Source organism: Erythranthe guttata, chromosome 5 (genome assembly GCF_056151865.1).
Source record: "Erythranthe guttata isolate IM_541 chromosome 5, IM_541, whole genome shotgun sequence".
Taxonomy (NCBI): domain Eukaryota; kingdom Viridiplantae; phylum Streptophyta; class Magnoliopsida; order Lamiales; family Phrymaceae; genus Erythranthe; species Erythranthe guttata.
Window position 1 is genome coordinate 2156522 of NC_142537.1, and position 22241 is coordinate 2178762.

General features: G+C 35.0%; 4 protein-coding genes and 1 long non-coding RNA gene across 7 annotated transcripts; 1 reads left to right on the top strand and 4 right to left on the bottom strand.

The window, feature by feature from the left end:
• Nucleotides 1-515: 515 nt before the first annotated feature.
• Nucleotides 516-3454, top strand: LOC105965959 (RING/FYVE/PHD zinc finger superfamily protein). Of its 2 annotated transcripts, none has more exons than XM_088818508.1 (8): nt 516-788; nt 1565-1852; nt 2016-2087; nt 2224-2291; nt 2417-2567; nt 2819-2899; nt 3002-3094; nt 3212-3454. In XM_088818508.1, exons 2-8 carry the CDS (start codon nt 1601-1603, stop codon nt 3290-3292), a joined length of 798 nt encoding a protein of 265 aa, XP_088674634.1. In that variant the 5' UTR covers nt 516-788; nt 1565-1600; the 3' UTR covers nt 3293-3454. The 2 variants fall into 2 exon arrangements, with proteins under 2 accessions (XP_088674634.1, XP_088674635.1); XM_088818509.1 differs by lacking the exon at nt 516-788 and adding an exon at nt 822-930.
• Nucleotides 3455-4350: 896 nt separating this feature from the next.
• Nucleotides 4351-7422, bottom strand: LOC105966217 (sulfhydryl oxidase 2). Of its 2 annotated transcripts, XM_012990782.2 has the most exons (12): nt 7274-7422; nt 6971-7159; nt 6868-6892; nt 6563-6655; nt 6227-6408; nt 6073-6142; nt 5905-5973; nt 5713-5786; nt 5482-5617; nt 5313-5353; nt 5071-5217; nt 4351-4985 (listed from the first exon to the last, which is right to left on the bottom strand). In XM_012990782.2, exons 1-12 carry the CDS (start codon nt 7312-7314, stop codon nt 4523-4525), a joined length of 1530 nt encoding a protein of 509 aa, XP_012846236.1. In that variant the 5' UTR covers nt 7315-7422; the 3' UTR covers nt 4351-4522. The 2 variants fall into 2 exon arrangements, with proteins under 2 accessions (XP_012846236.1, XP_088674631.1); XM_088818505.1 differs by having other exon boundaries at nt 6971-7357.
• A 1945-nt stretch (nt 7423-9367) lies between these two features.
• On the bottom strand, nt 9368-12763 carry LOC148770414 (uncharacterized). Its single transcript, XR_016031346.1, has 5 exons — nt 11459-12763; nt 11268-11391; nt 10509-10809; nt 10327-10431; nt 9368-10037 (listed from the first exon to the last, which is right to left on the bottom strand). It is a non-coding gene; the product is annotated as an uncharacterized LOC148770414 (long non-coding RNA).
• Nucleotides 12764-16516: 3753 nt separating this feature from the next.
• LOC105966197 (putative ribose-5-phosphate isomerase 1) lies at nt 16517-18017 on the bottom strand. Its single transcript, XM_012990764.2, has one exon. It carries the CDS (start codon nt 17572-17574, stop codon nt 16714-16716), a length of 861 nt encoding a protein of 286 aa, XP_012846218.2. The 5' UTR covers nt 17575-18017; the 3' UTR covers nt 16517-16713.
• Nucleotides 18018-19621: 1604 nt separating this feature from the next.
• On the bottom strand, nt 19622-21843 carry LOC105966219 (Auxin efflux carrier family protein). The gene is made up of 2 exons (XM_012990784.2): nt 21529-21843; nt 19622-21128 (listed from the first exon to the last, which is right to left on the bottom strand). The coding sequence occupies exon 2, from the start codon at nt 21092-21094 to the stop codon at nt 19796-19798; it is 1299 nt and encodes a 432-aa protein (XP_012846238.1). The 5' UTR covers nt 21095-21128; nt 21529-21843; the 3' UTR covers nt 19622-19795.
• Between the last annotated feature and the right edge of the window lie 398 nt (nt 21844-22241).

Consider the following 22241-nt stretch of genomic DNA (forward strand, 5'->3'; position numbering starts at 1 on the left):
AATTATGTATTGTCTTACACGTCCACCCTCCCAAAATTGATGTCAAATTACGAAAATACCCCTCACGTGTGGGTAATAATTACAACCATATTCATCAATTATGTATTGTCTTACACATCCACCTTCCAGTGCTCAGGTGAAATTACAAAAATACCCCTCATATGTGGGTAATTACAACCATCTCCCTCAATTATGTATTGTCTTACATGTCTACCCTTATGATGTTAAATATACTTGCTGAAAGACGAGTTTTATGTCTCCGTCAAACGATATATAGTTGAGGGGTAGTTGTACTTGAATTACCCAAAATATGAGAGATTTTTTTATAATTTGACCATACATCAAGGACTGACCATAATTTACCGAAAAAAATATTACTAAAATAATTATAAAAAAGAAATGATGCATGCACATTGCACAAATGTCACTACAATAGCAAAATTAGTAAAATATAGATGGTGGGGACATGCTTGAAAGGCTCAAAGGCACTATTCTATTCTAAGACTTATTATTTTATTTTTATTTCTTTCTTTGAACTTTGAAAAAAAAAAGCTTCTGCGTTTTAGCTTCTCTCTCTCTGTGTGTGCGCGCACATATATATACATACACATATATATATACAGACACACATCATTACACACAGCATATGTAATTTGATTTTCAAACCAAAATAATTTAAATTTTGTTTTTTTGAAGTGGTGCTGAGAAAAACAAGAACACTCAATCTCTTGCTTTTAGCAAACAAAGGAAAGATTTCTTTAGCTTTCAGATATCCTCTCCCCTTATTTGTAAGTCTCTCTCTTCTTTTTAATTTTTCCCCCAAACTTTTTTTTATTTATAATTTCTGTCACAAAAGTCCATTAGCTTTGCATTCAAACACCGCCGCTGTGTTAAAGATCGCTTTTTTATTTTTATTTTTTTTCCGTCTGGGTATGTGTTATTTTTCCCATATTGGGTTGTCTTTGTTCAATGGATTTTTTCATTTGTATGTATATTTTCATTTGTATGTATTTATTTTTTCATTTGTATTTGAACGTTGAATAAGGTTGTCTTTTTTCCCATTTGTGTGTGTGTGTGCGTGTGTGTATGTGTGTGTGTGTGTGTGTGTGTGTGTGTGTCTGTGTGTGTGTGTGTGTGTGTGTGTGTGTGTGTCTGTGTGTGTGTGTGTGTGTGTGTGTGAAATTTGCCTTGTTCTTGTGAGTTTCTTGAATGTGCTTATTTATTATTTTTTTTTTTGGGTGTTTTGGTGAAGGGGGTTTCTGACAAATTTGGTGTTTTTTGGGTTCTTTAAAGAAGCTTTTATTTTCTAAGCTTTTCTTCTTATGTGTGTGTGTGTGTGTGTGTGTGTGTGTGTGTGTGTGTGTGTGTGTGTGTGTGTGTGTGGAGGGGTTTAAATTTGTGTATATCTTGAAATCCTTCTTATTCTTCGGAGCTTATCGATCGATTAGTTATATCTTCTACTCGTATAATAGGCCAATAGAACAAGAACTTTCGATTCATTTCCTTTCGTATGTGTTGTAAGTTTCTTGATTGCATAACATAACTTTCCCTGTTTTATTGATAGGTAAGAAGAAGAAATAAAAATACACTTTGGCGAAGAATGGGGGATCACTTTGTGTTGCTAGTCGACCGCTTGCTTACGGAATCAACTTTAGAGGCTGCAATCGAGAGCGTAAACTCGTTAAAGCGGGCCCCACCTCTGATAATCGAGGACACAGTTATCGACTGTTCCTCCGAAGTTGACTGCGAATTTAGTTTGGCTCCGAAGAAATTGGTGGAGTGCAGAATATGCCAGGACGAAGATATGGATACCAAGATGGAGTCTCCTTGCTCGTGCTCCGGTAGCTTAAAGGTTGAATTTTTCTCGTTCGTTTATTTCGATATTTTAATGCTAAATCCACTTTTTTTAGTTAGAGCCCGTGTCGTTACTTTATTCAATAAACTGTTCTTGATATCGAATCGTTGAAGATATAATCGGCAATCTTATCGTATTTTGTATCTACTCTGTTTTTCAGTATGCTCACCGAAAATGCGTACAAAGGTGGTGTAATGAGAAAGGTGACACCATGTGTGAAATATGCCATCAGGTGAGCTTTTCGCTCGCGTGTGTGTGTGTGTGTGTGTGTGTGTGTGTGTGTGTGTGTGTGTGTGTGTGTGTGTGTGTGTGTGATTTAGGTTTACGTGCTGAGTGGCTTATGATTTTATTTTTTTCTGTATTTGCAGCAATTCAAGGGTGGTTATACAGCACCACCCCCGATTTTTCGATTCGAGGGACTTCCGATGAACTTTAGGTAGTTTTTTCTCGTTTTTATATCGTCGAAATTATTGTTTCGTGTGGATTGTGACGTAGAATGAACTTATGAATTTCATGTATTAGTTTTTCTCAGTCGTTAAACTTTGTTTATTTATTTGTCAGGGGAAATTGGCAAATTGCTAGAAGTGATTTGAACAATCATCGTATTATTACAATGGTTTCAACCGATCGCAGCTTCCTCGAACCTGATTATGACGAGTATGCTCTTTCTACTTCTCGAAGCATAATTTGCTGTCGCTCGGTTGCCATAATTGTAACTCTCTCTCTCTCTCTCTCTCTCTCTCTCTCTCTCTCTCTCTCTCTCTCTCTCTCTCTCTCTCTCTCTCTCTCTCTCTCTCTCTCTCTCTCTCTCTCTCTCTCTCTCTCTCTCTCTCTCTCTCTCTCTCTCTCTCTCTCTCTCTCTCTCTCTCTCTCTCTCTCTCTCTCTCACACACACACACACACTGAGTTTTATGTGTTCTGCGCCACGAATCATAGTTTATTTATTTCGTTTTTTTTTTGCAGTTTATGATTCTCCTAATACTGCGGCATACTCTTCCGGTCATTGTTAGTCGAGCCGGGAATTATTCATTCCCAGTTCTCACGGTAAGTTTTAGATGATCATACGAGAAGTAAAAAATCCCAATATTCTTTTTTTTTTCAATAAAATGATCAAGATTTTCTTATTTGTTAATCTATGCAACACAGCTGTTAATGCTGCGAATAGTCGGAATTATTGTGCCGATCTGCATAATACTGAAAGCAGTTACTTCCATCATACGTCGCCGACAGCAACAACAGGTAAATCAAAATATTTCCATCACCTCCCGAAAATTATCCAAAAATAAAAAATAAAAATGAAAATTGTTATTAATGTGTGCTAATATTAGTAAATCCATTTTTAATGGCGATTAACAGGCTAATCTACCGACTTCTGTATCGGCTGAAGAAGCTGGTTCGTTGACTCTGAACCAGCCACATGTTATTGCTATACAGTAAACGCCTCGAACTTAGTCTATGCGAATGGTTGTAATTTTCGTGAAAATTGCTGATGCCAAGAAAGATGACGGAAAATAGTAATCCAATTTCGTCATCGATAATTAGTGAAGTTGTTGCTTTATATGTGTTGCAATCTTGTGTAAATATCAGTTATACACAAAACGAATAGGAAAAAAAACCGAAAAAAAAGGAGGAAAAAAAAACAATAGCATAGATTTCTGAGGTGGGATATAGTTATGCATGCACCTCTAAGGAAGCTAATGTACAGTGTTGATATCAAATTATATATATATATAAATATATATGGCTGTATTTTTGCCCTGTTTTGGGGACTTATTTTTTAATTTCGTTTCGGAAAAAAAGGTACTTTACGAAGAAAAAAATGGAGGCAAAAAGTTGCAGTGTTTGTATTTCGTAAGAAGAATCTGAAAATTAAAAATTATGTTTTGTATTTTTAGTAATGCCTGAAAGAGAGAACTTTGAATTTTTTTTAGAAAAAAGATGTTGAAATTTAAATTACAAAACTCGAGAATATTCCACATAAATTAAAATATTCGACTAAATTTGACACTCCAGGTGGTGGACGTGTAAGAAAATTCGTAGTTGAGGGGTGGTTGTAATTACTCAAACGTAAGGGGTTTTTTCGTAATTTACCATAATTATTTTGGGGAAAGAGTGAGAAAAAATTCAAAACCGGATTAGAACATATAAAATAAGGTAGAGAATTTCAAGACGACTTCTAATTCTTGATTATGATGCCTTGCATTTGTCGACAATGCTAATATTAAGTAATCACTTCTTAAAAAAAAGAAAAGAAGTTGAAGGAAAGAATATGACAGTTTGAAAGTTAAGGAAAGTAGTTGTCGACTTTCGAGCACTAAACTCTCGTCTTTCAACTGTCAACCGTCTTCTTCATCGTCGTCATCATCGTTATCCATTTCGTCCACTTGTCCAATCATCTATCCTAATACACTTCGTGTCAAAATTAGCTTATTTTACCTGTTAATTTCAAAATAATTGTTTGTGCTGCATCATCTGGTGACGTGTACATAGTAAAAAAGAAGAAAAAAACGAGCTTCGATTATCGATCAAATTATCCAAATGCTACAAATGTTTGGCCTGAAAATGTTCGTATACAACAACAATTGAATGTAACAACTAACACCACCAGATCCTGTATATATATAAGTTAAAATGCAAAAACCTATATATTATTATCAATTAAAATTTTCATATACTTTTTAAAGAGTGTAAATAGTATTTATGTTTCAAAAACTTCTGTCTTCGACGCCAATAACAGGCAACTGCTCCGAATAAACAGCTCACTATTGCTATAGCCAGTGCAGCAGCTTCTATAGGCACCACAACTATTAACTCTTCATCTTCATCCTCGGGAAGAATACTCTCCTCCTTGTGTAGAGTTTCGAGTCTCTCACCGTAATAACCGATCAAAAACTTATAAACCTCGTCATAATCCCAATTAATCTTACTATTTAATATTCGATCATTTTTTATGGTTTTCCTAAGATAGCAAGAAGGGCAAAGCTGACTTGGTGGCCATATGATTTTTGGGAATTTAGGATCGGCTGTTCCAGCAGATGCCTCTTCCTTCATAAGCCTCTCGTTCACTTTGTTGTGTGTGTTCCATAGCCAGAGGATGAAATCCCGAGATTTCTTGAAAGGATTCGAAACGCTGCGATTTTTTTTAGGTTTTTAATTTTACATTAAATTTGGGTAAAAGAAAAGGTAGTGGAAATGTAAGACTAATGGTAACTTACCTTGAACACATTTCGGAAAAATGTTGCCTGCACTCCTCGCATATAAAGAAACTACGGATGAAATCGCAGATAGTGGTGAATGCCAGGTGGCTTTCGCCATCGTCGACTCTTACAGAAAGCGAGTGCAGTAAAACCCACAATCCACAACTGCAAAATAAGATAAAGAAAAAAAAAAGGAAATTGAAATATTACTAATTCTTGTAAATTCAAGATTATCGAGTAGCGCTATGAATGAGCCTGACCTAAAGCCTCTGGTCTCGTTCTTGCTGCCACGACAAAACATCTGCGTGAAAAATAAAAAAATCAAAGTCATATTCCGATTATGAGAATCAGATAAATTTGTGCAACATTGCTACAAGGATTCACATAATAAAATAAAAAATGAATAAAAAGATTGCAGATGTATCGTACCCAGTTTCCTCGAGGAACATCTTTTCCACAAATCTTGAAATTCCTAAAAGCACCTTGCTCACCAACAACTGCAGTTTCCTTCTTGGCTGCAAAATCATCAAAATCAACAAGTATTTCTGCAGTTCCCTTTCGGCACCTAATAGAAGATATTCAAATCCCAACTAAGAAGCTCATACACAATAAGTATATAATGCAGAGGAAAAACACATGAGTCGAAGAATTGATGATGACCTTCTAGATGGGTGATGGACCACCAAAAGCTGGAAGAATTTAATAAGTGACGCTCGATTCTCTGATTTAATCATCTATACAGGATTACAGTTATTAGTATTATTAAATAAGGGAAGGAAACAATATAGGAAATTTCATAAGAGCCAAAGTATAGTAGATCGAGAAACGGAAGTTCTTGGCACATAATTTCACCTTATGCTCTAAAATGATGTCAAAAGCAGTGAATGTAGCCTCCTCAACATCATATATAGCACGTGCAATCTTCTCAATAAACACGTGACAAGTCAGAAAGGTACATTATAGAACGAAAAATGTCATATCAAAACAATTTCAAAATTAATAATATGCTTCTAAAGGGACCTGTCCAAGATCCGAAGCATTTGCGTGAAGATGCTCATGCTCGTATTTCTCATCATCCAGGCTGTACGAGCTGCAAACGTTAAGTAACATGATTATTAGACAAAAACACAAACTTTTCATTCATAAAAAGCCACTAGCTCGTATCTTATCTTACCTGTTAATTTGCTTATTTATCCAATTCAGCAATTGATCAGCTGTGCGTGCATCATTGATAGATCGTATTTCACTCGTATTTTTCTCTGGGTCCCAACTCCCAGACACAAACTTAGAATGTGGGCCCCATAGAAGCATGGGGTAATGTCCAACAGAGAACTTATCACAGAGGTTAGTATTTACCTGTGCTGCCATACAATCAAAGAGAAGAAGAAACAGTCGAGTCGAGATAACATGAATTTTCACATAATTTGTAAATCATTTACAAAATATCATAAACAAAAAAAAAAAAAAAGAGAGAGTAAAAATTACTAAGTAGGAAGCAGAGGAGGAGTACCTGTACGGCACAATCGACTCTCGTCATTAATATGATCCCTGGATGTACTGCATCTGCCCCATTAAAGAGCTTCGCAACCTTCTCATAGTGTGGCTGCCCAAATTGGTAAAATTTATTTTGAGAAACATAGTTTTAGATAGCAAATAACAATGTAAGATGAAACCATATTTTAATTAAACAAAATGCTAAATTAATTTAATACCAGTACTGTAGAACAATAAATCTTCAAAATTTTACTGCAATTTAAAAAAAAAAAAAATAACCCTAAGTTCCGGCGAAGAACCACGGCATGAAACTCAACATACCTTGTAATTTCTACAAGCAGGACACCTGCAAAAATCAAAAGCAGGAGATTAATTACAGGCAAAATGCGTAATTGCGTAATTTAACGATGAGAGAGAAACTGACCAATTAGCGAAGAATTCAACAATGGCGTAAGTAGCCGGGGTTTCCTCGAGCACCGCATCGAAATCGGCGGCGTTCAATTCCACCACATAATCTGATTTCACGGCTCCGTCTCCGCCGATTGATTGCAGAATCGAGCGGTACCCGGCCGAAAACGGAGCCGGAATTACACCAGACGACGTCGTTTCCATGCTTGACAGGGTTAGAATTAACACAATTACAAAAATGACAGAAAGCATGCTGAATTTATTTTGATGCATTAGATTTTAGACACAGAAAAAAATTGAAATGCGTGTACGTATTTACGTAGAGAGGATTTGGCGATGGTGTGCTGCCGTTTTGTTCATTGTGATTTGCCGTTTTGATTATGGTCCCTGCCGTTGTACGGCAACGGAGTTGAATTTTTGGTGTTTCTTTGCTTTAAAGACAGACAGGCCACTACAGAAACAGATCCTACTACTGCCTAGTATTCAATGTCAACTTTCTGAGTTTATGCTGATATTTGTTGTACACTACCAATAGGAAGTTGTACCTTTCTAAAATCAAGGTAGAATTACGTTAAAAGTGGTCCTCTGTTCTAATTTTTTGCACGTTAATTGATGTTTTAATGCATAAACTTTTGTATTAATTGTTATTTTGACTTTTTTTTTTAATTTGGATTAATAGTTATTTTGACTTTTTTAATTTGGAGATAGATGATGTTCCTTGTCAAAGAAATACAATGGACTACATGCCATAATTGTAACAAATATATATACACACCCATACACATGTGTATTACGTATGTTGTCAAAATTATAGGGTGGTTGGCTAAACTTATAAAATGTTAAAATAAGTTTATAAGATGTTTTAGAACTTATAAGCTCTTCCAAAGTATTTGGTAATTCTTTTTTTAGAAAAATCTTAATTTTTAAAAAAATAAGCTGTTGGAGAGCACATATGATCTTTTTAAAAAAATACATCTACCCATTTTTTTATTTAAGATCTTATAATGAGTAAAAATAGGAAATAAGTTCATTATCCAAACACTCTAAAAATTAATTCTAAAAATAAGATACAACAACTTTATCAGCTCTTAAAATATCATATCAGAACTTATCAACTTTTTAAAATAAGCTTAGCCAAACACTATCTTAGTTCTCACGGCTTCTCTATAAATTAATGTAAAGGATGATATGTAGTCCTGAAGCAATTGTGCTCGTGTTAAGTTTCGAATTGAAGTACAAATCATCGAGATCTCAAACACTTTGAAGGGGAAAATAACGATTAATACTTTTTATTTTTTCATTCTGCAAAAGGTGATCGAAAAATAAAAATAATAAAGTTACATATGTAGATCATAACGCTTTACCTAGTGAAATCACGAAAATCCCAGCGAGCGGATACCTATCATTGCCTTGCAACTTTGAACTACACAATGTAAATGGGGTGCAAATTTAGATTGGATGGCCTGTTTTAATAGGACAATCGAATGTCATAGGAAAAAAAAAACCCCAACAGAACCATTAACCCCTCTAACCCTAATTATAATTAGCGTGATTTATTAAGAGTTAAAGACTTAAAAGTGTCGCATGTCAAAAAATTAGTGGAATCTGATTTATATTAAATATCGGCTGATCCGCTCAAAATTTAATCTCATTAAAATGTAAGTAGATATGTTATATTATTTCCAAAATAATTAGTTTAATATATTATTATTGTGTTTTTTATTTTGTTTTGTAAGATATTTATAAACTCGTCCCTGAAAGTAAGAAACACTACTAGAAAATCGCCTATTAGCTACGGCACCATCCATCGCTAAACAATGTGAATCCGTCGCTAACTCGTGATTAGCGACAGATGTCATGCGTTGCCAATTCCGTAGAAAAAAGCCGCGTCGCTAAATTTTAGCTGCGACTTGATGAAATGCCGTCGCTACACGTGGCAACAGATAATGATCGTCGCTACACTCCGTCGCTACGTTTGTCACAGACTATTCTGTCGCTAATACGAAACGTGTATGTTGCTAATGGATGTGGCTAATGTTCTCGCTAATTATCGTTGCTATGGTAGAAATGAATATCGTTCGTCGCCAAAATCTGTCGCTATACTAGCAACGAACACATCCATCACTAATGTTGATTTTTTTCGTTTCTAATATCCGTAGCTAATTATGTTGCTAAGTGCGTCGAAAATGTGTTGCTGCCAAATCCGTAGCTACGTACGTTGCAAATATTCCGTCGTTAATCTATAGCTAAGTCCATTGCAATATTCTATCACGAAATACATAAAATCCGTCACAAATTTCATTTCTAATTTCATCGCCAAAAGTAACTTTATACAACCATTATTAGAATTATTCGTTGCTAAAGCTGTAGCCAAATCATTTTACCAATTATTAAAACCTGTCCAGATATATAATTTACCAAAAACAAAACATCCAAATATGCTCATAAAATAAACATTTGATACAATACTAAAGTGCAAGACTGAAAACTAGTTAGCAAAAAATATTTTAAGCTAAACAATATCAATAGAATGTGCAACATCAGGTTCTAGAAAAAAATAACGTTCTTCTAAAAATATTAATTTTAATCTTATCCCATAACTATGTTGCTGACCGTGTATCTCTAGTAGATCCTCTTGGCTCACTTTGGTGCACGGCCTGAATGGCAGCTTGGATACCGGCTTGTAGTTGCTCTTCAAAAGATGCACGCATATCTGTAATCTTTTGCTCCACCAATCGATTAACAACTTCTTCGAAAGTAGGACTATCAACCATGTTTTGAGAAGACGTTCGTGGTGTTGATGAAGAACTCGTTGAAGCATTAGAAATAAAGTTAACATGATGTATAAAATTAGCAGACTCTGATCCGAGACCATTAACTCTTCCTTTAATTGGTCCTCCAGTTGCCTCGAGCCAAGCATTATCAACAACTTCTTTAGGTAGAGCATGCACCATTTCCATGAAGGCCTCATCTCCATTAGCATAATCTTCTTCCTCGTCGTCGTTTATTGTTGTATCCTCATTTCCTTCTCCATCGTCATTGTTATCTAAACGCCTTCGCTTGATGATTGTCGAAAATTTATCCTGATACGATAAAATTGATAATAAATTAATCCAAAATATAGAGTAATAGAAAATTAGCAACATCAGATGTATTTCAATTAGAAGAATCATATATATTTCACTAAAAATCAATACCTCAAAGGAGCATATTAAAGCAGTTCATAAGTGCATTATCAGTACAGTTCAAAGGAGCATATTCAAGCAACTAAAGATGAATATTAAACATCAGTCCTTCTAAATTTAAAATGGATTTTAACAGCAGTTGTTAAACATTATGTGATTGAAATAAAATATAAAATTAGAATCATACCCATACACACTTTGATTTACGATCAATCCAATCATTATTTCCTTTTGTCTAATGAGTCATCAAAAATAACTATGAGGCAGTAGGCTCTCTCCCTTTCTCTTTAACCTAAAGAAACGAGCAAATAGTTAATTGAAGATTAAATAATTCAATTATCAAGAATAAAGTACAAAATTAATACTTACATATCTTCTTTTATATTCCGAAATAAGAATTGATCCTCCTATGTGCAAAGATGTGCCTTGATCATTTATACTTGATTTTCTGTTATTGGAATTAATTTCAGATTTATTTTATAAATTTGTCAGTATTCCAATAAGCCATCAATTCCTGCCAATGATTCCGATTGATCCAGTTGGGTATTATATTTGTCTCAATATATCGCTTTTTAGCTTTGTTCTAAGAATTCCTCAAACTGGTACTTCTTTTGCGTTCGAAATGTCTTCTTACTGTCAAATGATTATCCTCTGCCCAATTATACATCTTCTGTAAATATTCAATAAAAATAACACTTTAGCAAACCATACAAATTAAAAAAAAATGAGCTACATAATTAAGTAGCAAATATATCAAGATAATTGCATTTAATAGGAATATATACTCCAGAATACTACGCACACACTTGTCTAGACTGACTCATAATACAATAAGAGCAGTGATAAAACGAATAGTTTGAGAAAGCAAGTTAATCAATCCATCATCAACATCCTCACCTAATAATAATGAGAGGGCAGATTAATAAAGTTGCAAACATTTTTCTACCAGACTCTAAGTTTCTACCAGCTTACGTGTAGCAAAAAGGTAAACAAAAGACAGCAAATAATTAATTATACTATTCATAGAAGAAACAAACAGGAGATTGCATTAATCCATTACAAAGAAATAAAGAAATAAATAAATAAATAAATAAATAAATAAATATTAGTTAATTAAAAATATAATACCTGAAATTCTCCAAACCAACTATCTCTGACATGATTTGGGACACTGTTCCATGTAGGCCATAGACCGCTAAATGATTTCTTGAATATTATAACCAAATTTCTCGAAGCATTCGAAGGATTAAAACTGTTCAATAAACTATAATTAATATTCTTTCACAATAATATATGTTTCAAATATTAAATAAATTTACCTGTCTCTATCCACTTTCAGCAATATTCGGTTGCTCGAGATTCTTTGTTGTGATGCAAGACTTGATTGTGAATCTCTAACTTCCCCTTGCTTTGATAGAGGTGTTTGTGGTTGTGGTTGTGATGAATTCTCACGGCTCGCTCGTCTAACACCTCCTCATCGTGGCATTTTTCTAAAAAAACAAACAAAGAAACAAATAAAAAGAAAAACATAAAGTGTTCAGGCATATGGATTTGTGAAACATGTCATAATCTAAGCAGCAGCCGTCTTGGTTATAAGAGACTGGAGAGGTATAAGGAAGTTGAGGATTTTGGAGCATCCGACGATGGCGGTTGAGGATGCAGCCATGCGGAGGAGGAAAAGTTAAAAGGGTCTTGAAAAGATGTTTGGAACACTGGTGGAAGAGAATTCAACGGGAAAGATGGTGAGGAAACTGTTAGAACCGGTTGCAGGTCATTTTTCCAACCAAATATGTAGCAGGGTGCAAAATGTCAAGCAAGTTGTAATTAGAGGGTGCAAATTGCTACTGTTTCAATTGAAGGGTCCAAAGTGCCAAATGCATGTAATTCGAGGATGCAAAATACCAATTACCCCCCATGTTTTTCACCAAATATGAAGGCATGAAACAAGAAAGTAAATTTACCCTATCAATCCAACTAAATAAGAAACAGAGGCCATTAAAGTTTAATTTTTGAGATTGTAAGTGAACAAATATAAAGATGGGAAAAGTGTCATTGGCAAACAATTTTTTTTTATGTCTGGGCAATATCAAATTCGCACAATTAATAGGTAAAAGAATTAATTGAAGCATCTATTTCACATACAAAAAATTTCAGTTCATAAAAAAATCATAATTTCAGTTCATCAAAAAATCATAGAAAGTAGTTTCTAATCAATATTTTTTCAATACAAACAAAAATTAAAAGGGGGGGAGTCAGACTTACCCAAGAGAGACGTCGTTCGTGGCGGTGGCTTCTCGTGGCGCCGCGGCGGTGGCTGGTCGTGGTACCGTGCGCGGTGGCGGCTAGTTGCGGGGCCGGCAGTGGGGATTTGCTCGTCGCGTAGGTGGTGGTGGCTTTCGTGGTGCTGCGGTGGTGGTCAGTCGTGGCGCCGCGGTGGTGGCCATTGCGAGGCGTGCAGTTGAACCGTCCCTGCCCTCTCAATTTCTCAAAGTAGTTCTCACAAATTGTATAGAAAGGGTTTTATGTTTCTTTTAATTAGGATTACTTTTTCCTTTTACCACAATAATTAATTAATGGCAGAAAAGTAAATAAAAGTGATTCATACATACACGCATGTATCACTTTTAATATACTAAAACTTTAAAATACATTTATGTTAATATGAAGTTATTTTTTTAGGAATAATAATAATAATAATAATAATAATAATAATAATAATAATAATAATAATAATAATAATAATAATAATAATAATAATAATAATAATAATAATAATAATAATAATAATAATAATAATAATAATAATAATAATAATAATAATAATAATAATAATAATAATAATAATAATATAATGTACTTTTGAAATGGATTTGTTAGTCATTGCTAATATCCGTCACTACAGTTTCGCTAATTATTTATCTTAGATACGGATATAGTTTTCGTTGCTAAAATCCGTAGCACTTACTGATTGTTCTAAACCCAAGGGACGATTATAGTTGCCGTCACTAAATTTGTCGCTCAAATTAGAAACGAATTTGTTATCCCTTGCTCAAATCCGTTGCCACACAATTTTCCTAGCAACAAATATGTAGTCGTCGCAACATATGTTGCTACAAATTTATTTTAGAAATAGACTTAATATTCGTCGCTAGGGTTCGTTGCTACTTACCTACACTTGCAACGACTCTATTTGTTATCGCTATATTTGTTGCTGGAACATTATTTTTGAAACAAACTTATCAGTTGTCGCAAACATTCGTCGCTAAAAGCAGAGTAACACCACCAAAGGGACGATTTCATCTTCCGTCACTAATGCTATTGCTAAATCTTTACCGTAGCAACGAATCAGTTATACGTTGCCAATGTCCGTCGCTAATCGGCGATTTTCTAGTAGTGAAAAAATAAGAATATCTACACGTGGTAGCAATCTCGGGGAAAGATGTATAGAGTTCTGACGAGAACTATTATGATATTCGGAACTCGTGCGGCACTCAATAGGCCGATAGAGGTTGTGCAAATATTGCATGTCATTTGGTGAACCCGATAGCTATGTAAGGAGATCATCTCGTGGCATGTTGTTGAAGATTATTTTATTCAAGGTTTTTGTTTAGTTTTTATTATATTTGTTAGATTTTCTCTCTCCCGGAACCGTGTAAATCAGATGACAAACTCGCTTAATTGAACGAGGTATGGTTTCGGGTACTCAATTTGTGAACACTGAACCAACGGTTCACGGCCTCCAACTAACGGTTCACAACATGTGGACGTATCTACTCCAGTATGGCTCCCGTTGTGTCCCCACCAATTGTAACATGGAAAACCACCGAAAACACTACTTATTTAAATAATCTGGTGACCCACCAATTGTAGAAGTATGATTTTTTGAAAGCAATAAGAACTTAAATAATACAATTCAAGTTTATCATCTTCTTTCTGATTTCGAGAAAAAGTGCGGAAGGAAAAAAAAGAAACAACAGAGGATCCGAACGGACCTAAATGGGAATGACGTGATATTCATAACTCGTGGGACACTTAATAGACCGATGGAGATTGTGCAAATGTTGCATGTCATTTGGTTCAGCCGATAGCCTACGTGTGAAATGAGAACATCTCGAGATATGTTGTAGAAGATTATTTTCTTAAATGTTTTCGTTTAGTTTTCATCATATTTGTTAGATTTTCTCTCTCCCGGAACCATGTGAATCGGATGATAATCTCACCCTAATTGAACTAGGAGTACGGTTTCGGGTACTCAACTTGTGAACAGTGAACCAGCGGATCACGACATGTGGGTGTGTCTAATCCACCCCCTACTGTCTGAAAATTTGTCTTTTACATCATCCGAACATATCACAAACCCTCTCCTCCACGTACAACACAAGCTCCAACCCTCTCCACGTAGAACACAAGCTCCGACTTATTACTATGGAATAAGTAGCCTTGTAAGGATGGTGTGGTCCTAAAGCAGATCATCCCTCCTCCACGTACAATACAAATCAATTATCCATACTTAATTCATACACCGTAACGATGTTTATTTAGAAAGCCAATACAAGTATACAATGTTTATCTACAAAGTCAATACATGTAATTAATATAAGTTAAAAACTTATCATCATTAATAATTTATTTTATATTTAAAGGAAAGAAATGTTGTACAAGCCAAAAAAAACTCTAATAATATTTATGTAATTATTTATTTTTAATATTTTTTCTCTTTAATTTCTAACTACAATTTTTAACAATTATCGAAATTGAAACAAACCCGTGAAGAATCCTATCCTAATGGTACTTCAGTAGTTATTTATTTTTAATTTTTTTTCTCTAATTTGGATTATAAATCTTAATATGTAAGATTTAAAAAAAATGTTATATAAAACAGAAATAATATTACATTATTAAATCTTACTATTTTAGTATACTATATTTTCTTATTATGTATTAAATTGATTATTTTTTTTACTTTTAGAATAAGATCTCGTGCATCGCACATGGGAAAAAATGCTAGTTTAATTTAATAACGACTAATGTTTTCTATTTCTTTCATTCGAGGGAGAAACAAAAATGAATAAAGTTGACATCAATTTGTAAATAGTTCTATTTTTTTCATTCTTAAGAGGGAGAACCAAAAATGAATAAAGTTGATATCAATTTGTGAATAGTAAATCGCTGGTTCACAGCGCCGAACCGGTGATTCACGACTTAGAACGTTACTAATAGTAAATCGCTGGTTCACAACCCGGAACCTTTGATTCACGGCTTAGAACGTTACAAACGGTTTGATTCCCGGCTTAGGACGTTACTAACAGTTTCGCTGGTTCACAGCCCAGAACTAGTGATTCACAGTTAGAACTTACTAACGGTTGGTTCACGGCTTAGAACGAGAACCGATGATTCACGGCTTAGAATGTTACTAACGGTTCACGGTCCCTCGTGCAATGTTGTATTATTTTCAAATTCGTGCTTTGCAACTTTGAAGGTTCACGTTACTAATGTTGTATTATTTTCAAAATAATTAGTTTAGTTAATTAAGAAATGTGTTTTTTATTTTGTTTTATAGTACGTCTATAAAACCGAGTAAACTGCAAAAAGTACCCCTGTGTAATCTCTAAATAGCGAAAACCCCCCTATGATAAATAAACTAGCAAAAACCCCCCTGTGGAATTATTTAAATAGCACACTCGGCTCATTTATCATTTGAATGTTGATTTCATATAAAAAGACACAAATACCCCCGGAATTTTGCAATTAATAAATTCTTATATTATTTAAATATTTTAATTATTTTATTGTTGTTATATCTTAATTATAATGGTACAATGATGTCTTTAATTTTTTTTTTTTTTTATTAATCACATAGTTTTTGTATATATTTTAAATTATCTCTACATCAAAAGAAAATTTAAATTCCGTTATTATATATTTAAAAAAATCTATACTTAATGTGATTAATAAATTTTTAATAATTTTTAAATTTAATTTCTAAACAATCAAATTAAAAAGGAAAATATATATACATATAATATATATACATATAAATACATTTTTAGGGGCAATTTCGTCATTTCACGTCCAAAAACCTACTACCAGTCGCGCAACCCGCGAGTGAGCCACACTTAAGTCAACCAGGGGTTTTTTGCCTTTGACCAAATTTCACAGAGGGGTTTTTGCTAGTTTATTTATCACAGGGGGTTTTTGCTATTTGGATATTACACAGGGGTACTTTTTTGCAGTTTACTCCTTTAAAACCATGTGGAACCAACCTGGTGGAATGATAAGCATATGTGAACTAATTATTGTCAACAAATCCCATCAAGACCATGAAGAATTATTACCCAACAGCTTAGACAAACAAAAATTTTGAAGACCAAAACTCATTAAGCAAAATCTTTCATATAATCCCATTAATGACAAAAAATGAAGCAAACATAATTCCATTAATCAATCCGCAGGATTGATAAACAAGAAGCACCTAAAATCCTCCTCTATTACATCAAAGAATCAAAATCTTTGATCCCATCCCCCTAAATAAATCATCAATCCTAAATCATATCAAATCAGAAGAGTTAAAAAACTAAAATACATTCCTCAAATCGTTGTAACAAAATGAATCGACCTCCATTTCACTCCCAACCTTCGTCTTCACGGTAACTCCACTAACACCGGCCACAATCACCGACGTCGCTAATCCGATAAACATCCCGTGTTCGACGATACCAGGCAGCCTTAGTATCGAGTCGCTCGCTTCATTCAAATCTCCGATATCCCTCTCGAAATACAAATCGATTATGTAGTTTCCGTTATCGGTGACGTAGATTTCGCCGTTTTCGTCGGTGCTGTTTCGTCTCAGCTTCCCCTCGCAGCCGGAATCGGCAAACAGATTGACGAGCCTTTTTAGGGAGTGGCTCCAGCAGAATGGGATAATCTCCACCGGCATTGCCAATCCGCTGCCGCCGATGTGTTTGACCAATTTTGACTCGTCGACGATGACGACGAATTTCGTGGTGGCGGATTCGACCATTTTCTCCCTGAGCAGAGAGCCGCCTCTGCCTTTGACCAGATTCAAATCGGGGTCGACTTCGTCGGCGCCGTCGATGGCCAAATCGACGACCGGGTGGGTGTCTAGATCCGATAAGGGGATCCCTAGGGAAACTGCTTGGTCGTGCGTTTTCATGGAGGTGGCTATTCCGACGATGTCGGTGAGTTTCCCCTGCTGGAGGAGGTGCGCGATTCTGTCGACGGCGTGTTTGGCGGTGGAGCCGGTGCCGAGGCCGACGACCATGCCGGATTTCACGTGCTCCACGGCTTTGTAGGCGGCGATTTTCTTCAAATCGTCCTGCGTGAGGGCGGCGGAGGGGCACGGCGGAGTAACGGCGGCGGAGACCATTAGGTTCGCCGCTGGCTCGGGCGTTGAATGTGGGTAGGCGACTGCCATGGCTGTAACCTAACCCCTATATGTATATGAGAGGAGCTTTTTGGATATAGAAATTGGGTGGCTATGGCGGCGTGATTATATATAGGGCGTCAGAAAAAGAAAAAACTAGAGAGAGAGAGAGAATTTAGAGAAGAAAACAATGTTGAGGTGTAGAGATTCGGTTTGGGTGGTGGGAGAAGAAGGAGAAACGAATATTGGTGGTGGGGAGGGAATGCAACTAGGGTTTGGGCCCTATTTATAAAATGGGGGAATTGGGGATTCGGGGGCGGGAGTGGGGGCGGCGGTGGCGGTGGTTCGGGGCTGACGAATGGAGGAGGAGATTTACAAGCAATGAATGGGAATTAGATTTTTCGGATTAAGATAATGCAATAAATTGACATCAGAGTCTGTGATTCTGCAACTTATTGTGAATTTGGAAAATTAGTTACGCCCTCTCTACTCTGTTTCCTTCCTTTGCATTGTTTAATTAATTTATTATTAAATACAAATAAATTCATAATTCAAAATAATTGTCCAATTTACTAATAATGATAATTAATTAATAAAATGGAAACAAATTACAAATGGTTAACAACGACATATATTTCAAATCAAAGTTTTACTTTAATTTATTGTTATAAAATAGGTTATTTCTATGTTACACTGGGTAAATTTTATTGTTTATATACATACAACAATGTAGTTGCGTGTGTTTTCAGTTTTTGTATATATACGAACGATAAAGATCTATCTGCTACTATTGATCTACACATACCAATGCAAATTAGTGTATTTGTTGTATATATATATATATATATATATATATATATATGAATGGGGTGCTCAATAAATAGCCTAAGATAAGCTTCATAGGTGATACACACATCAATACACGCATGCCTATATCTAATGTGTAGATATGTTCTTTTAGGATTTAGGTCCATATGAATGGAATCATTGAGTTCCAATTTTTAATTATTTTCTGCAAATAGGAGTGGCAAACAAAGCATTTATCTTGCTTTTTAAAGCAATTCTCTAGCATAAGTTAGTTTGGTTAAGTTTATTTTAAATATTTATAAGTTCTTACGTCTGATAAGTATTTTAAAAAATGATAAATTATTGCGTCTTATATTTAGAATTAATTTTTAAAGTGTATAATGAGCTATAAGCTATTGTTATTTATTATTTGAAAAATATTGTATTCACTCTAGCAGCTTATCTTTTAAAATTTTAAAATATTTTTTGAAATTTTAACAAACACTTTAAAAGAGTTTATAATTTCTTTACAACTTGTAAGTTTAATCAAACACCCTAAATCTTTTGGGGCTTCACATAATGTAAACACAAGATATTCCATTGCCTAATAAATTATAATGCATTAATTATTTGTTTAAACAACTATATATGCTGTCACGAGTTTTACCAGGTTTCATCATTATCGTAATTATTTTAATATTTGTAAAACATAAGCAAGATGAGAATTATTCCGAACGTGACAGCATTTTCTAAGGTCTAAGTTAAAAGAGAAAAGTAAAGTTATTCCTTGTAATCATCACATTTTATCTTCCACCCTTTATTAAACAAATAATAAGAAAAATGAACTGTAATAAATTCGTATTTTATATGTGACAGCCTCGATCTAGTGATCGTCGATAAAATTATATGAATCTGAATCAATTGCTACAAGTTCATTTGTTCTAACCGCTAGACGATCTCTTACGAGACCAGACATGCCATTTTGACTAACACGTGGATCACATTTCAGTCTTCATTTATCTTCTAAAAACGTGTTTTATTTACTAAAATTTGGTGTTGGATGTGGACTATTCAAAGTCAAATGCTCCCTCAAGAGGCTGCCAAATTGACCCACTAATTCAAGAATTGTAGAAACAAAATCCAAATAAAAAAAGCCCAAATTGGGTCCACGTAATTATATAGGTCCAAGGGGGATGCCTAAGCCCACGTGCCATCAAAGGGAAATTGGACACGTGGACAAACAGAAACTCCTGAGAAAATTCTACCTCAATAAATCCATATATACAGTATACACACATACACATAGAGCTGATTTGAGGGTGTAAGGAATGGTGCAAACTGGTTCAACTAAACAACAAACTGCAATTAAAATACCACATGCATGCAAGAAACATTATGCAACAACAAAATTACTTAAACGCCACTCAAAGAAATCGTCGAAAATTACCTCACTCTACGAGCACCCTTACCACCGAAAAAAAGAACCCTACAAAACAAACTTAAAGTAGAAAACAACATACACAGAAAGCGAAAAAACCGCCAGCAAATGCTGCCAAAAGAGAAGCGCAGAAGATTCACTTACAGCGTAGCCCCTCAAACTTGCAATCGCCCCCAAAAGGATCGCACTCGGTGTCGTATACTGCAACAGCACCACAAACTTGTACATTCCATCACCGTCAACAAGAAAGCCCATCCTATCGCACAATCCCACAATCCCGATTCCCAAAAGAGGAAGCACAATCAATCTCGCCACGATCACGCCAGCTGTCGTTCGAAAACCGAGCTTCGAATCCGTGGGGCCCTCAGCAAGCATCCCCCCAAGTATAAGCATCACCGACGGGACGACCGCACCTGCAAGAATCTCCAAACTGTCGGAAATAACAGAAAGCGGTGGATTGTGACCGAAGAAGCAATTTCTTATCTGAGGAACCATTCCAACAATTATAGCTAACAGAGAAGCAATAGTCGGCGGCTGGATGATGTGGCGAAACGGGGTTTGCTCGGCAACTATTCTCATCTTCCGAACCACACCTAAAGTCCTCGGACTTTTCTCTCTCCCGTTTCCACCTTCTTCGATAATTTGTTCATTATCAAAATAACCAATAACGGGTTTCTTGGAATCTTCGGTTTCGTTATCTTGAATACCAGGCCATTCAGCTTCCACAAGAAGCGATCTACTCAATTGAGGAGAGAGAATACGACACCGATTCTCATCTTCTTCGACTATCTCGTAATACTCCAAAGGAGGCTCCATCATGTGATAAACGAGCGTATAAACGAGAATTACAGACACCCATTGAGCAAAAGAAACATAAGCCACGCCTTTTTTCTTACATTCCGGACCGAAAATATTCTCCTTGTCATGACAAATGGAGCCCACTAATGCGAGGGGCAAATTTCCGGTATTTCCGAATGCTGTCATTATTATAGTGAATCGAGTGTATTGAGGGGGTGGGCGGCAGATTATTACCACTAAGATACCTAAGAGGAAACCGACTGAAGTACTTAAAAGTACGTTTACAGGAATGAACCACCATTGTTTAATGTTTTCGAGGGTGATGGATTGGCCTAAGTGGATGAAGGTGAGGCAGGGTAAGAACAGAGCGAATACGAGCCTGCTTAGAAGCTTGAATGTAGCTTTTGGGATTAATTGGATTCTTCGATGCGCGAGGAGCAGGCCGATTAGTGTTATCGAGAGTAGCTTTAACAGAGGTACGATTGCATCGATTACGTCTCGTTCGTATACCGTCTTGTCATTGTAAATTTCAGCCCAGAGATTCGACATATTTTCTTCCCCGGATTAATTTATGTCAATAAATCTGCAACAAACAAGCAAGAAACGAAAAAGAAATTCACCAGTAATTTAATAAAAAGAGGTGCAATAATATATTTCCAACAAATAAACAAGCCCTAAAAGAAGATGAAAGTTTAAGATATCCCCAATATTTGCCCTAGCTTACAAAAAAAATTAAATACCAGAAATTAAAATTCAATCAACACCATCAGCGATAAATTAACCATGAACAGTAAGAAATACAAATTCAATCGTGTAAAAAAAATATCAATACGCAACAAATCAACATAGAAAACATCATCGTCAATCAACGTTAATGAAAATGAGCTCAGCAATTATAATCACACAGATCTGTAAAAAAAATTACCCTAAATAATAATCCTTAAAAAAATCGAAAAGAAATTGTTTCAGAAAGAAGGAATTACCGAAAATTCAAATCTGGAGAAAAGGAAAATTAGAGGGAGAAAGCTCCGGTGCATGAGAAATCTGCATATCAAACGAAAAGGTGGCGGAATCACGAAGAACAGAGCTACACCATTCTTCCAAATTTAGGAACTGTAATGCATTATAATTTCTTTTTTACAAGTTTATCTGAAATATATATTACCTATTATTTATGTTTGTATATATATATTATTTTATATTTAGTACGTGGAAAATATATAGTGTACAAAATGAACATGTAGAAATTGGAACATGAAACAAAATTGGAATGAAATTTAAACGAATAGATTCATCTCGAATTCCGATTTAACAAGAAAAATAATTTTTTATAAGACTTTGATTTATGTACTAATTTTAATTTTCAAAAACTCTGGGTTTTTTTCATTTCTAAATGACACTAATTAGTATAAATATTATTGGTGAAGAATTGAATTTTTAAATTTTGATTTCCAGTTTTGTTTATTTTTCCCAAAATACTTTATAACAAAATTAAAATATTAATTTCACACTTTGAAAAACATATTTTATTTTATTCTATTTTTTAATTGGGAAAATAGTAATTTATTGGGCCATATTTCTTGTCCACCTTTGATATGATTGACTCAGGCCTGATGGCACAAGGAATTGGACCACCATGGACGGGCTAAGTGAGTTGGGCCCGGCCCGGTATGTGCAATAGCAGATAGCAGCTCTT